Genomic DNA, 17670 nt, shown 5'->3' on the forward strand with positions numbered 1-17670 from the left:
GGTAGATTTTTAGAAAGAAAATAGGTGAATTATTTTATCATTTTTATGAAATGTACAAAAATGAATTTAAAAAATCATACAAACAAATATTTTTGTTTTACTTTTTGTTAAATGTAATCTTAAATTTAACTTTCAGTCTGAAGACCTGATTTTGTGTCGGTTGACGGTCCCAAACTTTTCAAACCAGACTGCCTATCTGTATAACGAAAGTGCTGTCTATGTGTGCTCCACAGGAACTGGGAAATTTTCTCTTCCCCAGGAGAAAATTGTCTTTAATGCACAAGGTATGGTAGCAGTTTTAGAAAGCATGATTGGTGAGCTCATTAGTCATTCTGAGTGCTTTTTTTCTCTTTCCCTGAGTGTCACTTCAAGCATACTGCCCTCAAATGTTACTCTGAGACATTTCATACCACAACTACAGCAGCTGAAGTGACAACCCTACTAAGAAACAAAAAGGGTACTAGAATTTCCAAACTATTATATTTACAGGCAAAAATAGTAACATTTGTTCCAGGAGAAGATGCCAAGAAGCAAAGAACTAATGCCAAGAGAAGTAATTGCTCATTCCTAGTTAGTAAAAGTGACTTATTCTGAGTTGATGCTCTTTAACTTTTCCACACCCCTGGATAAGAGCCTCAGGTGCTGGACTCGTGCAGGGGGGCCAGTCAGGATTGAAGAGAAACCAAGCAGATACTTAGCTGAAGGGGTTGAGCAGAGGACAGAGTCCAGGTAGGTAACAGCATGGAACCCAGGTTTTCTAGTCCCAGCACAAGAACCTTGATGGAGGGTGGGTAGGCTGTTACTAAGGCGCAAGGTAGGCTTAGACTTTTTTATTTTTTTTTCAGTCCCCATTGACTGATGTGGTAAGTTAAAGTCAGAATTAAGCAAGAGAACTCCACAGGATTGAAAAAGCTCTTCTGAGTTTTGCAGAATGAATAATTTTTTTTTTTTTTTGGCTTACTAGATTGCTCTCTGGCAAGGCTAGTTTTTATTGTCTTTAAAGCTGAAAGACACAGAGCCTGCTTCTTCAAATAGCAGCCGGTTCTTAACATTTGATTCTGGGATTTAAAGGATGAGTTTGCAGTAGGAATAATACTGTAAAGGAAAAAATGTGCTTAATATATCATCAAGATGATTTTCTGCCCAGGGTGGTAGGTTTTACAAAGCATTTTGTTGTTCTTGTTAAATGTATTTGACTCTATGTTTTTCTTTCTTTTAGGAGATAGTGTTTTAGGTGCTGGTGCCTGTGGTGGTGTTCCTATCATTTTTTCTAGAAACAGTGGACTGGTGTCTATTACTTCACGGGAAAATGTGTCCATATTGGCAGAAGACCTGGAAGAGTCCTTAGCATCTTCATTTGCTGGACCAAACAATGAGGTAATGTGATTCTATAAGATTTTGAAGTTTTTATGTTATTTATTTTTTAGAGATAGGGTCTCACGCTGTCACCCAGGCTAGAGTGCAGTGGCACAATCATAGTTCACTGCAGCCTCTAACTCCTGGCCTTAAGCAATCGTCCTGCCTCAGACTTCCCAGTAGGTGCCTGGCTAATTTTGGTTTGGTTTGGTTTGGTTTTTGAGACAGAGTCTCACTCTGTTGCCCAGGCTAGAGTGCAGTGGCATAATCATAGCTTACTGCAGCCTCACCTCAACCTCCCGGGATCAAGCAGTCCTCCCCTCTTAGCCTCCCAAATAGCTGGAACTACAGACATGTACCATCTCACCTAATTTTTTATTTTTTGTAGAGACAGGATCTCCCTATGCTGCCTAACCTGGTCTCAAACTCCTGGGCTCAAGCATCCTCCTGCCTCAGCCTCCCAAAGTGCTGGGATTACTGGCATGGAGCCACCATGCCCAGCCTAATTTTTATTTTTATCAGATTATTTTATACAAATGGTCTCAACACTGAGACAGTTTCAAAGACTTAACAATGCAGACATTAGTTCTTGTCTTCCTCATCCCCTCTGTCCTCTTTGCCTGAAGCAACTACGTTTAAGCCTTTTAGTGATTTATTCTGGTATTTTTCTCCATATATCTAAGTAATGTACATATATTCCTGTCTCCTGATTCATCTGTTGATTTTCTACTATAGAAAATGAGGTTTTGGGTTACCTTATACTCCTTCCTCTGCCTTTATCATTCTAACATACATTTTTTCCATTGTAATGACAATGTGAATATTGTTTATGGTTTGCTGAGCCAAATACTGATTACATTTCCTTTATTATACAACTTTGTGTGACTCTTGGAATGTATCATGACCTCATTTTATATTTTCTCACTTTCCTTTCATATGTGACTTAATCTTTTTACACACTCCGGGAGTTCTGTAGAGTGCCCCTCAGTGTGGTTTTTCCCAAAGTCAAGTCTCCACAAACCTTCCATCTGCACAGCTGTCATCCCCGAACTTCTCTCTTCCACGGTCCTCAAATCCTTGGGAGCTGTCCCTGCACCATGCATAGGTGGCCTCATTTCCTGTCAGTGCTGCCATTTCCTGTTCCTTCTGCTTTCTGTCTTCCTTTGTTGTAGTTAGAATCACAGATATTTCCATGGAACTTGTATTTCTGTTTCTTTTTATTCTGGGATGATTTTTTTGAGAGGAATACCCAGGTAAAAATTACCAATTTTTGTTCCTGTTGTCTTGAAACCTGAAATATCCCATCCATTAGGTTTTTATCATTCTTTTACAGAAGACTAAAAATAATTAATACTGTTTGGGGTAATTTCCATTTGAATAGTGTATGAAATATATAGACTACCTCTATAATTCAAAATTAAAATGATTGAGTCTAGTTTTAAAGGAAAGTAACAATTTTTACTTTTTTTTCTTTTCACAAAAAGGATTAATACTTTGGTTATTTTGTAATTGTATGGTTATTGTAATACTGTTACACATTCTGAAGCAATTTTAGTGTTCCATTTCTTTAAAATTTTTCTAAATCCTTGTTTAAATTTGTAATCAACCATTATGCTTAGGTAGTATACACGGTGGTGAGTCGTGTAAGAGCAAACCTATAAAAAGATTCTGTTAATTGTGATGAAATCTCCAAATTGTTTTACTTACAGCATAATCCCCGAATTACCTGTACCTTTTCTGTATGACTGGTTGATCATTTGGTGCTATTTATAGTGTTTCAATAAGTATATGAATGACTGGTATAGAAGCTTGGTCAACCCACGACCCATGGGCTGCATGTGGACCAGGATGGCTTTGAATGCAGCCCAGCACAAATTTGTAAACTTTCTTGAAACATGAATTTTTTTTTTAAACTCATCAGCTATCATTAATGTTAGTGTATTTTATGTGTGGGCCAAGACAATTCTTCCAATGTGGCCCAGGGAAGCCGAAAGATTGCATACCCCTGGTACAGACAATATAGCAAACCGCTTGTGTATATGCAGAGTTGCTGTCATAGGATGGGTACAGTTTTTAGTCCAATAATTAAGAATATTCAGATGCCTTTACCTCTAAACTATATTTGTTATTTTGCAGAGTATGATTTTTGAGACCACTACAAAGAATGAAACTATAGCCCAGGAAGATAAAATCAAGTTGCTGAAAGCTGCCTTTCTGCAATACTGCAGGTATAACATGTTTTTTAAGTTATGGATTATTTTATGTGTGAGGACATGTTTTACTGACATGTGCTACTTATTTATTGACTGGTGGGAGCAAGTTGGAGGAATGATGCTATCAAGAGGAGAATTTTTTTTGAGCTTTAGCACTTTAATAGACTGTTCTTCTGAAGTTAGTAGCCATGGGAGGTTTCCAGCTAGCTAGGCTAGGGAAAAAAACATGGGATCTAACATACTCTCTCCACTTCATGAAAAACAACGTACCATTAAAAATGGTGATCATGAAGACATCTTGCAAGCGTCTTTTATGAATAATGTTAAGGTGCAAATAAGTTGCTTACAAAGTTTTCTTTTTTTTTTTTTGAGACACAATCTCACTCTGTCACCCAGGCTAGAGTGCAGTGGCGTGATCTCAGCTCACTGCAACCTCTGCCTCCTGGGTTCAAGCGATTCTCCTGCCTCAGCCTCCCAAGTATGCGGGACTGCATGCGTGTGCCACTATGCCTGGCTACTTTTTTTATTTTTAGTAGAGACGGGGTTTCACCATGTTGGCCAGGCTGGTCTCAAACTCCTGACTTTAGGCTGACTCCTAAAGTGCTGGGATTACAGGCGTGAGCCACCACTTCCAGCCGCATACAAAGTTTTATTGGTAATATGAAAGAATTATGGCCTGGTGTAGTGGCTCACACCTGTAATTCCAGCACTTTGGGAGGCTGAGGCAGAAGGATCTCTTGAGCATGGGAGTTCAAGACCAGTCTGGACAACATAGAAAGACCTCATCTCTACGAAGAAAAAGTTTAAAAATAATTAGTGGGGATGGTGATGCATGCCTCTAGTCCCAGCTACTCAGAGAGGCTGAGTTGGGAGGATCATATGAGCCCAGGAGGCCAAGTCTACTGTGAGCCATAATCACACCACTGTACTCTAGCCTAAGTGACAGATCAAGACCCTGTCTCAAAAAAAGCAAAAGAATTAGACCTGGCCTATTAAGTTTTGCTTTATGCAAAATCACCACAAACCTTAGTGACTCATTTAACATAGCTGATGATTCTGCAGTTTGACTCTTGGGGCTGGGCTTGGGGGGTAGTTTTATATTCTGAGTAGACTCACTCATTTTGGTCTCCTACTGGGCTGGCTGCTCTTTACCGTACTCACATTTTTGGGCCATTGGCTGACCAGCTCGCTCTCTACTTTCTGTGACATCTCCTCAACTAGCAGGCTGCCCTGGTCTTATTCACGTATCACAGGGTTCTAGAGTGGCAAGAGAGCAAGTGTCACTGCACAAGCACTCTAAGTCTTTGCTTAGATGGCGTTTGCTAGTGTCCTGTTGGCCAGAGCAAGTCCAGTTGTAGTGAAAGCATGCCTAAGCAGATGCGTGTATGGGGTGGGGAGTGATTGTCCTCACTTGGTCACACTTGCTGCTCTGATTCTCTTCTGGGTTTAAGGCGAATGCAGATTTCAGTTTATCTTAGACATGTATTCTGCTCATGTATTCTGGTACTTTCCTTAAAAGGTATGGCAAATTCACATTTGAATAAATAGTCAGGAAAATGGTGATCCAGCCCCCATGCGCTGCCTGTTGTTAGCTGTGGGAAACTTTGGACAGATTGCTGAACATTTCTGCCATTCTGTTTGTATTTCTTCCTTTTTGAAGTGTTGAGTGGGGAGCGAGTTAGAATGGCTAAAGGATCATTAGTTTATCGTCAGATCTTTGTTTTGAAGGAATATGCTGAGTTTACTACCTTCATTTCCCCCAGTTCTCAGCCCATGATTCCGTATTCCCACTCATACTGGTATCTGAGGCATAAAGGCTCACTCACGGAGACAACAGATCCGAAGTGCTTTTACAGTTCTAACATTCTGTGTCTCATGATCTACTGAGCTTAGTTTGTCGCCAGAAGGGGGCATCATTAGGCAAGTTTTTTGTTTCCGTTTAAAATTTTGTTCTTTTAATCTTGTTCTTTTACATGGTTCAGTCTTCAAAAATCTTGGTTGAAATGCTGAGTTTTTATCTTTCACAAGTTTATCCTGTAATGAAAATTCTTTACATTGTGGCATCTCAAAATGTAAATGATAATGCAGCAAGTGACTAGTCATTAGATTTGTTTCCTGTGGCTGCCGTAACAAATCACCACAAACCAGGAGCTTCAAACAACAGAAGTGTCTTCTCTCACAATTCTGGAGGCCGAAGTCTGAGAGCGAGGCATGAACAGAGCCCTCTCTCTGAAGGCTTTGGGAAAGGACCTGTCCTCACCTCTCAGCTCCTGGTGGTTGTTGGCAATCCTTGGCTTGTAAATGTGTCACTCCAGTTTCTGCCTCCATCGTCACGTAGCTGTCCTCACATTCACGTGGCCTTCTTTTTTTTTTTTTTTTTTTTTTTTTTTTTTTTTGAGACAGTTTCACTCTGTCACCCAGACTGTAGTGCAGTGGTGCCATCTCGGCTCACTGTAACCTCCGCCTCCCTATTTCAAGTAATTCTTCTGCCTCAGCTTCCCAAGCAGCAGGTGTGCACTGCCATGCCTGGCTAATTTTTTGTATTTTTAGTAGAGACGAGGTTTCACCACATTGGCCAGACTGGTCTCAAACTCCTGGACTCGAGATCCGCCCGCCTCAGCCTCCCAGAGTGCTGGGATTACAGGCATGAGCCACCATGCCCGGCCCACATGGCCTTCTTAGAAGGACAACAGTCATTGGATTTAGACTCATCGTAATTTAACACATTGTATCTGCAAAAACCTTATTTCCAAATAAAGTTGCATTTTGAGGCACTGGGTAGATATGAATTTGTGGGAGACACTGTTCAACCTGGTGTAGTCATCTTAAGATGTTTTACAGGGGAAAATTAATTAGGCACAAGAAGGGACCCATGATCTAAGTCCTGAGCAAGCAGTAGCCTCAAGAACAGTGTCATGGGCCCTGTAGCACAGCTGTGCTGAACTCATCCTGCCCAGCATGGGTGAAGTACTGTGGACTTAACAAGGGATGATTTCTGGGGGAGTGTCAGCTAGCTCTTAAAGATGTAGACTCCTTACAAACAGAATTGTGGTGCCTTTAAAGCAGGATTTCTCAACCCCATTAACATTGACATTTGAGGCCAGACTTGGTGGTTCACACCTGTACTTTCATCCCAGTACTTTGGGAGGCCAAGGCAGGCAGATCATTTGAGGTCAGGACTTCGAGACCAGCCTGACCAACGTGGTAAAACCTTGTCTCTACTAAAAAAAAAAAAAAAAAAAAAAAAAATTTGCTGGGTGTGGTGGCACGTGCTTGTAATCTCAGCTACTCGGGAGGCTGAGGCAGGAGAATCACTTAAACCCAGGAGGCGGAGGTTGCGGTGAGCCCAGATCCCGCCACTGCACTCCAGCGGTACAATGTAGGCTGTTTAGCAGCATCACCAGCCGTTTCCTCCTAGATGTCATTAGCACCCTTTCCCCCAACTTGTGATGACCAAAGTTATCGTCAGACATTGCCAGATGGTCCCTGGGGTCACAATTGGTAGATAACACTTTTAAGTGTTATTATCTGTTTAATTTTTTGCTAAGATAGTATTACTGTTTTTATAGCATTATTTCTTTGAAATTAATTTTTATGTTATTTCGGTTTTCATTTTACTTAGCCCAAAAAATACAAAATCTTTTGTTCATGAGAGTTTTGGGGAACTTTTTCTGTAATTTTTTATTAAATCTTGCCATAGTCACCTTTGTATTTCCATAATCTGTAGCATGACTGGGTCTCCAGTTTCACCCTGGCCTTTCATGTTTTCAAGAGTTTTTCTGCGTTTCTCCAGTCAGCTGTGTCTCCTGTTCTACCAAGGGACCATGACAGCCCTTTTCCAATCTCCTCCCACTTCCCATTTCTCTCCCACTTCCCTCAGACTTAGCAGAGGACTTAACTTAACTTCATACTTCACAGAAATCACAGAAGCCCTTGATAAGAGCTCCCTGTACCTTCTAGCTTACTAGCTATGAATGTATCTGGATCCCAAATCCTCTTCCTCTTTCCCTCCCAATAAAGTAGGAAGGTGTGCTCTTCTCCCTATCAGAGACTGCTCTTTGTTATGAAGGCCACTGTCTCCTGCTTCACTTAAGACTACATCCTTTCAGTTCTCCCTTTCTTCTGTCTTTTGACCTTTCTCGTGCTGGCTCCTTCTCATCAGCAATTAATCATATGTAGTCTGCCGTTTGTAAAAAGAACAGTCTTTGACTTTGCATCCTTTGAGCTACCACGTTATCTGTTTGTTCCTGTTAATGGCTAAACCACCTGAAAGGTTGTCTACATTCGCTGTTGTCGACCACATTCCCCCTCTCTCTACTCCCTTGGTGATCTTTTCTCCTCCATGGCTTCATTTGCTGAAGAAACAGATGTACCATGAGCTGGGCCATTATATGAAAATGGAGTGTCCAGCAGCAGTATATATTTCACAGGCACCTGCATTTCAACGTATCCAAAACCGAACTTATCTTCTCCAAAGCTTATTCTTCCATCCCTACCTCCTGCTCCAGTGACAGGCACTACCATCTCTTCAGTTCAAAGCAACAATAGAGGAGTCATCCTTATATAGGCATTCCCCCTTACCCACAGGGGGATATGTCTTAAGACCCCCAGTGGAAACCTGAAACTGCATATAGTACTGAATCATATATATACTATGTTTTTCCTATACATACCTATAATGTTTAATTTATAAATTAGGCACCCTAAGAGATTAAGAACAATAGTAATAAAACAACGATAACAATATACAATTGACCTTTGAACAACACGGCTTTGAACTGCATATGTCTACATAATATGCAGGCTGTTTTCAACCAAATGCAGATCAAAAATTCACAGCATGTTTTCAACCAAAAGCAGATCAGAAATTCACTTACCTATACAGAGGGCTACGTTTTTGTACACTGGAGCTCCACACAGCCAGCTGCAGGACTTGAATATGGGTGGATTTTGGTGTATGTTGGGGGTCCTGTAACCATTCCCCTACATATACTGAGAGATGACTGTACTGTAATAAAAATATGTGAATGTGGTCGGTCTCTCCTTCTCTCTTTCTGTCTCTGTCATCTGTTTTCAGACTGCAGTTGACTTCAGGTAACTGTGACTGTGGGAAGTGAAACCATGGATAAGAGGGGGCTACTGTACCTCCGATCCAGCAGTAACCTTCTAACTGGATTTTTCTCTTTCCTGTCTTCCTTTCTGCAGTAACCTCCTAACTGGATTTTTCTCTTGTCTGATCCGACATCTGATCCCCTCTCCATATGATAGAGCAATCTTTTGGGACACTGGAACAGACTGTGACACTCCTTTACAGTGCCTGTCCATCATCCTTGGTATTAGGTTCAAACCCCATAACATGGTTTACAAGACTGTGTCCTCTAATTTTGTGATTCATCCCTTCTCAGTATCCCTCAGTTCTTCATATGTGCCGTGGTTAATCCCCTGGTGGGTTCATGGACACCCTGGTTGTCCCCTAATCTCTCTCAGTTAGAAGATTCTGCTGCTTTTTATGGGCTCACCCTTCCTTTAACTGGTTATCCTGCAAGCTTTTTTCCAAACTCTTGCTTCCTGCGTGATCTCAGCCTCTCCCGTAGGCTCAGTTCTCTCCTGAGATAGAGGCTTACTTGCTGATGAATGTGGATGTATGTTCTGTGTGTAGCTATATACCCCTCTCCCAATTCTCCCCAGCTTTCCATGACCTCCTCTTTACCAGTTAGGAAGTTTTCCCCATCTCTGTCAGTTTTTATCACCTGTGTCATTGGTTGCTCAATTGCCTGGACTATTTTTTAAGTCTTTTTGTCTGTCTGTGTCCAGAGCCTAGCACGTTGTAAGTATTCCATGTGTATTTATTGAATTAATGAATGGATAATAGTTTTCTCCCTTTTAATTAAATAAATTTTATTAAAAGTAACTTTGAGCCAAAACCTATAAATGGTTTTTAGGATACATTTAACTTCACAATTAACTTTAATTTTTTTTTTTTTTTAATTTTTATGGGTACATAGTAGATATATATGTTTGTGGCGTACCTGAGATATTTTCATGCGGGCATACAATGTGTAATAATCACATCAGGGTAAATGGGATATCCATCACCTCAAGCATTCATCTTTTTTGTGTGTTATGAACATTCTAATTATGCTCTTAGTTACAGTACAATAAATTGTTGACTGTAGTCAGCCTGTTGTGCTGTCAGATACTAGCTCTTCTTCATTCTGTCTATATTGTTTTACCCATTAGCCATTTCCACTCCCCACCACTGCCACTACTCTTCCTAACCTTCCTACCCTTCCTACCCTCTGGTAACCATCACTCTGCTGTCTATCTCCATGAGTTCAGTTGTTTTAGTTTTTAGCTCCCACGAGTAAGAGCATGTAAAGTTGGTTACATGCCTTTCTGTGCCTGACTTATTTCACTTAACATGTCCTCCAGTTCCATCCATACTGTTGCAAATGACAGGATCTCATTCTTTTTTTTGGCTGAATAGTACTCCACAATTAATTTTTTTTCTTGGTGACTTTTGAAAATATTTTGCCTTCCTTAATACTTGTGGTTTCTGATTTTATTTCAGAAAAGATTTAGGTCATGCTCAAATGGTGGTTGATGAGCTCTTTTCCTCTCACTCTGATTTGGATTCTGATTCTGAACTAGACAGGGCAGTTACCCAAATCAGTGTCGACCTGATGGATGACTACCCAGCGTCTGACCCACGGTGGGCTGAGTCTGTCCCTGAGGGTAAGAACGTTTCAATTATGGAATGGTGTGTTTTGAACATACTCTGGTTTCTTTATTAGAGGCATCTCTTAAAGCGTGTTTTTTAGCTTCTCAAACAATTTAATACTAATTCAATATTTTTTAAAATATTGTAACTTTCCTTATAGTATGTTTTGAAAAAGGCTCAGAACAGGTCTAAATAACAGAATAAGAAACTAAAGGAACATTGGGGCAAATCCTAATTGTTCTATCTGAGGCAGATTAATTAGCTTTACTTAGCTTTCCTGGCTTTTATTTTGAAAACAAAATTGGTAGCATAGGTAGACAGTTGGCACTTACCTGCCCCCCAGTTTGTTTTTGTTTTTGTTTTTGTTTTGTTTTGTTTTGTTTTTTTGAGACAGAGTCTCCCTTACTCTGTCGCCCAGACTGCAACCTCCACCTCCTGGGTTCAAGTGATCATCTCACCTCAGCTTCCCGAGTAACTGAGATTACAGGTGTGCACCACCACGCCTGGCTGATTTTTGTATTTTTAGTAGAGTTGTGATTTCACCATGTTGCCTGGGCTGGTCTCGAAGTCCTGACCTCAGGCGGTCCACCCACTTTGACCTCCCAAAGTGCTGGGATTACAGGTGTGAGCCAACATGCCCAGCCTACTTACTCCCAAATTAAATAATTTTGGCATAATCAGTATATTTGACTAATAGAAATGGTCCATTCCCCTAAGAGCAGCAGTGATCAAATGTCAATATGTAGAAGTAGGCGAGACATGTCTTGCTGCCTATCCCAGGTGACTGCCCCTCTTACACTTCCACTTCAGCAACTTGAGGGGAACTCTGGGGTCCCCAGTGCCAGGGAACTGTCTCAAACATGTTTATCTCCCTAATTATCCTACTTCTTAGCAAGTTCACTAAGCTGCATTAGAGATTTAGGAAGGAAACATCAGAGTTCATCTCCTTTCTTTGACTGTTTTTGTTGGTGCTGTCAAGCTTAAATTGTTATAAATGATTAAACTAAACATATTTTGCCTTTTGAATAAATACAGTATGAATTATATCCAACCTCCAGAATTTTCTCCTAAATGTTTAAAACTCCTGAGTAATGTTATAAATAATTGTATTATGAGGTCGATAATTTTCTTTTGTATAGACTTTCTTAACTTCTTTTTTTTTTCCTTTTCTTTTTTGAGACAGAGTCTTGCTGTTTCGCCAGGCTGGAGTGCAGTGGCGCAATCTAGGCTCACTGCAACTTCTGCCTCCTGGGTTCAAGCGATTCTCCTGCCTCAGTCTCCTGAGTTAGCTGGGACTACAGGCGCATGCCACCATGCTCAGCTAATTTTTGCATTTTTAGTAGAGACGGGGTTTCACCATGTTTGCCAGGATGGTCTTGATCTCTTGACTTCGTGATCTGCCTGCCTCAGCCTTCCAAAGTGCTGGGATTACAGGCGTGAGCCACCACGCCTAGCCTTAGCTTTGTATTTTAATAGCAGTTGGCCACTAATATTAAAATAGCATAGTTGTAAAACCACTATGTTCTATGTTTAAGTTTTATCACTATGTTTTAACAGAAGCACCTGGGTTCAGCAATACGTCACTGATTATCCTTCACCAGCTGGAAGACAAAATGAAAGCTCACTCTTTCCTTATGGACTTCATTCATCAAGTAAGAGCCCGCGGTGTCCGTCTGCTCTGCCTTTGTCAGTCTCTCCAACACAGTAGGAAGTCCCTTCTCTCTATTTTGAGGTGTTTCATTGGTTGGGGCATGACTAGTGTTTTCCATTTTCTGTGCTAATTTAAAAGTCCATAATTCCTGGGCTAGGTACAAGCCTGTTAATCCAGGTATAATTTGCAGGACTTCATTCGGATTTCCTGTGTGCATTTGTGGAAAAAGTTTTCATGAGTTGATTTTGTATTTGACAGATTTTTACATACGACTTTTAGTTTTGAGGTGCCATTAGAATCAAATCCTCATTTAAAGTATTCCTTTTCTTTTTTGTGTAAAGATTATCCTCATATATATTGTGCCTTAATTAGAAAATGTTTTTGCTACTGGACAGAATTGTTACATAAATTCACCCATTCTTGTCTCATCATTAAAAGTGACTTGCAGACATATTACATAGCCAAATGAATGAATTTCAACCTGTTTTGGATTTTGTTTATTTTTTGAGACAGGGCACTCTGTCGCCCAGTCTGGAGTGTAGTGGCACAGTCTTGGCTCACTGCAGCCTTGACCTCCTAGGCTCGAGCAGTCCTCAGAGCCTCCTGGGTAGCTGGGACTGCAGGTTTGTGCCACCATGCCCATATAATTTTTTATTTTTTATTTTTATTTTATTTATTTATTTTATTTTTTTTTTTTTTGAGACGGAGTCTCGCTCTGTCACCCAGGCTGGAGTGCAGTGGCCAGATCTCAGCTCACTGCAAGCTCCGCCTCCCGGGTTCACGCCATTCTCCTGCCTCAGCCTCCCGAGTAGCTGGGACTACAGGCGTCCGCCACATCGCCCGGCTAGTTTTTTGTATTTTTTAGTAGAGACGGGGTTTCACCGTGTTAGCCAGGATGGTCTCGATCTCCTGACCTCGTGATCCACCCGTCTCGGCCTCCCAAAGTGCTGGGATTACAGGCTTGAGCCACCGCGCCCGGCTATTTTTTTATTTTTTTTAAAAATTTTTATAGAGACAGAGTCTTTCTTACTACGTTGCCCAGGCTGGTCTGGAACTCCTGGGCTTAAGCAATCCCTGCACTTCAGCCTCCCAAGGTGCTGAGGTTTACAGGCATGAGCTACCAGTCTCTTCCGTGATTGTTTTTCAAACTCAGTAGTGCCTACTCACTACTACACCTGGCTAATTTTTTATGTTAAGGAGATTCTAGTGAGTGCTGTCCAATCCAGTGCTTTCTGTGATCATAGGAATGTTCTCCTAGTGTGACGTCTAGTGGGACAGCTGCTGGCCACGTGTAACCTGAACAGTTGAAATGTGACTAGCAACTGAACTGAATTTTAACTTATTTAAACAGCCACCATGGGCAGTGGCTACCTTAATGGACAGTGCAGCACTAGATAATTTCAGAAATGACTGATTGTTCCTAATCCCACATTCTTTTTCAATTTTGTGCATGGTTTGTCTCCTGTCTACTCTTGTATCGTCTTGGCAAGGAAACTAATCATTCATTTAGTCTCTCTCTTTTTTTGTTGGTATTTTAGGTGGGATATGGATTAATGAGGAAAAAACACATTTTCTCCCGATATGGTCATTTAATTAGCCAGGTGTATCAGTTAACTATTACTGCCTTATAAACCACCCCAAAACACGGTGGCTTAACACAATTCTGTGGGTTAGTCAGGCAGTTCTTCTGTTGGTTTCACCTGGAATCACTCGAACTCCATTTAGGATGCACTGAGCTGGAGAGTCTGCCTGCCTCTTCCCGCTTTCTGACAGTTGGTTCTGTCAGCAAAGGCTCTGTAGTTCTCCTCCATTTAGTTGCTCATCCTGCTCCGAGCTGGACTGGCTTCCTGTGGTCTCAGTGGATGAACATAGAAGCTGTAAGCTTCTTAAGGGCTCATCTCAGATGTCACATAATGTTACTTACAGTAAAGTGACATTGGTCAAAGCAAGTCACAAGCTCAGCTGGGATGAAAGATTAAATAATTGATTATACCTCTTTTTTTGTATGTGTGTGACAGGGTTTCACTACCACCGCCCAGGCTGGAGCGCAGTGGTGTAATCTCAGCTCACTGCAACCTTTGCCTCCTGGGCTCAAGTGATTCTCCTGCCTCAGCCTCCCCAGTAGCTGGGACTACAGGCGCATGGTGCTGAACCTGGCTAAATTTTTGTATTTTTTTTTTTTTTTTTTTTTTGAGACGGAGTCTTGCTCTGTAGCCCGGGCTGGAGTGCAGTGGCCGGATCTCAGCTCACTGCAAGCTCCGCCTCCCGGGTTTACGCCATTCTCCTGCCTCAGCCTCCGGAGTAGCTGGGACTACAGGCGCCCGCCACCTCGCCCGGCTAGTTTTTTGTATTTTTAGTAGAGACGGGGTTTCACGGTGTTAGCCAGGATGGTCTCGATCTCCTGACCTCGTGATCCGCCCGTCTCGGCCTCCCAAAGTGCTGGGATTACAGGCTTGAGCCACCGCGCCCGGCCTAAATTTTTGTATTTTTTGTAGAGAAGGGGTTTTGCCATGTGGCTCAGGCTGGTCTCGAACTCCTAAGCTCAAGTGATCTGCCTGCCTCTCCCTTCCAAAGTGTGAGATTACAGGTGTGAGCCACTGTGCCCAGTGTGATTATACCTCTTGATGGGAAGAGTGGCAGAGTCATTCTCATTGGAAGAGGATGTGCATATTGGGCCGGGAGGAACTTGCCCTGACCTGATTTGGCACACTGAGAGCATGGATGTATCAGAGGCCCAAAAGCCATGAGGGCGTGAGCACTCATGGCTCAGCCTTCCTGGGTTCCAGAGAACCCTGACAAAGACCCACGGCTGCTGGTAGCAGTATCTGTCCCAAGGCAATCTGTAGCTAGTTCTGAAAACCCCATTCCAGCCATGCCTTTTATGTTTCTATTTCCTTTACTATTTAGAGCTCATTTTACTAATCGGGAAGAATTTATGTTAATAATCAGGAAAGCCGGGTGCTGTGGCTCACACCTGTAATCCCAGCACTTTAGGAGGCTGAGGCGAGCAGATCGCAAGGTCAGACCATCCTGGCTAACATGGTGAAACTCCGTCTCTACTAAAAACATTAAAAAAAAAAGTTAGCCAGGCGTGATGGTGGGCGCCTGTATTCCCAGCTAATTGGGAGGCTGAGGCGGGAGAATGGCGTGAACGCAGGAGGCAGAGGTTGCAGTGAGCCGAGATCGCACCACCGCACTCCAGCCTGGGCGACAGAGCAAGATTCCATCTCAAAAAAATAAAAATAAATAATAATAATCAGGAAAAAGCATAACTAGATACTTCTAAGGAAAGTTTTTTTTGGATACAGGGTCTCTATTGCCCAAGGTGGAGTGCAGTGGCACTATCGCAGCTCATTGCAGACTCAACCACCTGGGCTCAAGCAATCTTCCCACTTCTGCCTCCCCAATAGCTGGGACCACAGGCACTCACTACCACGCCTGGCTAATTTTTTTATTTTCTGTAGAAACAGGGTCTCATAATGTTGCCCAGGCTTGTCTCAAATTTCTGGCCTCAAGTGATCCTCTTGCCTAGGCTTCCTAAAGTGATGGGATTGTAAGCCTGAGCCACTGCACCCAGCCCTAGGGAATACTTCTGAATATAGAGAAGTATTCCTTTTCTCCTTGAGCCAAACTTGGCATCTGCGGGGCCATATCCTCATTCTGAAGGGAGTGGAAGTAACACCAGTGCCTCAGAACAGTACCCTCGCCTCTAGTTTTCTGATGTTAAGGGAAGCCTCTGTGTTCATACATTGTATCTCCATACAATACAGAAGCAGGGAGGTAATCAGATCATATTCACTGTGTGACTAGAATGAATTTTTTTTTTTTTTTTTTTTTTAGTTTTTAAATTTTTTTGAGACAGGGTCTCACTCTTGTCATCCAGGCTAGAGTGCAGTGGCATGATCATAGCTCACTGTAGCTACAGCCTGCCTGGGCTTAGCTGATCTTCCCATCTCAGCCTCCCAAGTAGCTGTGACTACAGGCATGTGCCACGAAGTCAGCTAATTTTTGTATTTTCTGTAGAGACAAGGTTTTACCACATTACCCAGGTGATGGCCTGCTTCTGCCTCCCACCAAGTGCTGGGATTACAGGTGTGAGCCACTGTGCCTGGCCTAGAGTAGTTTTATTTTTATTTTTATTTTTTTATTTTTTTTTATTTTTTGAGACAGAGTCTCGCTTAGTCGCCCAGGCTGGAGTGCAGTGGCGTGATCTCGGCTCACTGCAAGCTCCGCCTCCCGGGTTCACGCCATTCTCCTGCCTCAGCCTCCCGAGTAGCTGGGACTACAGGCGCCCGCCGCCTCGCCCGGCTAATTTTTTGCATTTTTAGTAGAGACGGGGTTTCACAGTGTTAGCCAGGATGGTCTCGATCTCCTGACCTTGTGATCCGCCCGCCTCGGCCTCCCAAAGTGCTGGGATTACAGGCGTGAGCCACCGCGCCCGGCCTAGAGTAGTTTTAATCTAGAACTGTTGCTTCCCTGTCAGTGCCACAATCAAAGCAAAGTAGAGCAGGCAATTGGGATAACCTTGCGTGAAAACTACACCTAAAATTTTTTTTTTTTTTTTTGAGATGGAGTCTTCTCTGTCACCCAGGCTGGAGTGCGGTGGTGCAGTCTCTGCTCACTGCAAGCTCCGTCTCCTGGGTTCATGCCATTCTCCTGCCTCAGCTTCCAGAGTAGATGGGACAACAGGTACCCGCCACCACGCCTGGCTAATTTTTTTTATTTTTAGTAGAGACTCCTACCTCAGCCTCCCGAGTATTTTTATTTTCACTGTGTCAGCCAGGACGGTCTCGATGTCCTGAACTCGTGATCTGCCTGCCTTGGCCTCCCAAAGTACTGGGATTACAGTTGTGAGCCACCACGCCTGGCCAACTACACATAAAATATTTTTGAGGGAACCAGGAAGTAAATTCAAGTCAGGAAAGACCATGTAACTTTTATTTTAAAATAATAAGGTGAACAGGTTGAATACATTAGGATTCAGTGAAGTATTCCACAGTCATTAAAAATAAAGAAGAATATCTAAATGTGTTATAAAAAATACGATACTATCAAATAAAACAAGGTACAGAACAATATATATAGTGTGACCCCTTTTGTATTATAAAAAAGATATCTCCTAGCATGTAAATACTACAAGAGCATGCAGAAAATGAAGGATAAGAAAATCAGATCACTTATTAACAAAAGAGAATTATACTTAAAATGTGAAAAATATTCATTATTTATGCCTGTCTTTTGGCTTCTTCCGAGTTCAGGTTATTGTAACGTCGTATGCAGTGAGAAAGCTTAGGAAAACCCCTAGAAGATCATAACACAGCACAGATGGGCACCACGCAACTCAGTAGGAGATGCAAAGGGTTAAAGACGTCTTCACCCTCCCGGCAGCGTTAGGGGTATGGAATCAATCCTTGAAGGTGGAGGTTGCTGAGTTTCTGATTCCCGAAAGTCTGGAATCTAGGGGAGTTAACTGATACAGCTAGCAAAGGGCAATGTGAGGCTAGGTGCAGTGGTTCACACCTGTAATTCCAGTGCTTTGAGAGGCCGAGCCAGGAGGCTCACTTGTGGCCAGGAGTTCAAGATCAGCCTTGCAGAGACCCCCATCTCTACAAAAATAAAATGTAAAAATTATCCTGTTGTGGTGGTGTGCTGCTTGGGAGGCTGTGGTGGAAGACGGCTTGAGTTGAGGGTTCAAGGTTAGGGTGACCTGTGATTGTGATTGTACCATT

At 42.3% G+C, this 17670-nt stretch overlaps 1 protein-coding gene across 2 annotated transcripts in view; it reads left to right on the plus strand.

Annotated features, from left to right (window-relative positions):
* The window catches only part of LOC105499143 (nucleoporin 133), a 70396-nt gene that overhangs the window by 21062 nt on the left and 31664 nt on the right, over window positions 1-17670 (plus strand). For both annotated transcript variants that reach the window (XM_071074572.1, XM_071074573.1), the window contains exons 10-14: window positions 137-284; window positions 1220-1377; window positions 3493-3584; window positions 10141-10304; window positions 11848-11942. In XM_071074572.1, coding sequence (XP_070930673.1) covers window positions 137-284; window positions 1220-1377; window positions 3493-3584; window positions 10141-10304; window positions 11848-11942 — 657 coding nt within the window. The remainder of the gene's footprint in view (window positions 1-136; window positions 285-1219; window positions 1378-3492; window positions 3585-10140; window positions 10305-11847; window positions 11943-17670) is intronic.

The sequence above is a fragment of the Macaca nemestrina genome, chromosome 1, assembly GCF_043159975.1.
Source record: "Macaca nemestrina isolate mMacNem1 chromosome 1, mMacNem.hap1, whole genome shotgun sequence".
Lineage (NCBI taxonomy): Eukaryota > Metazoa > Chordata > Mammalia > Primates > Cercopithecidae > Macaca > Macaca nemestrina.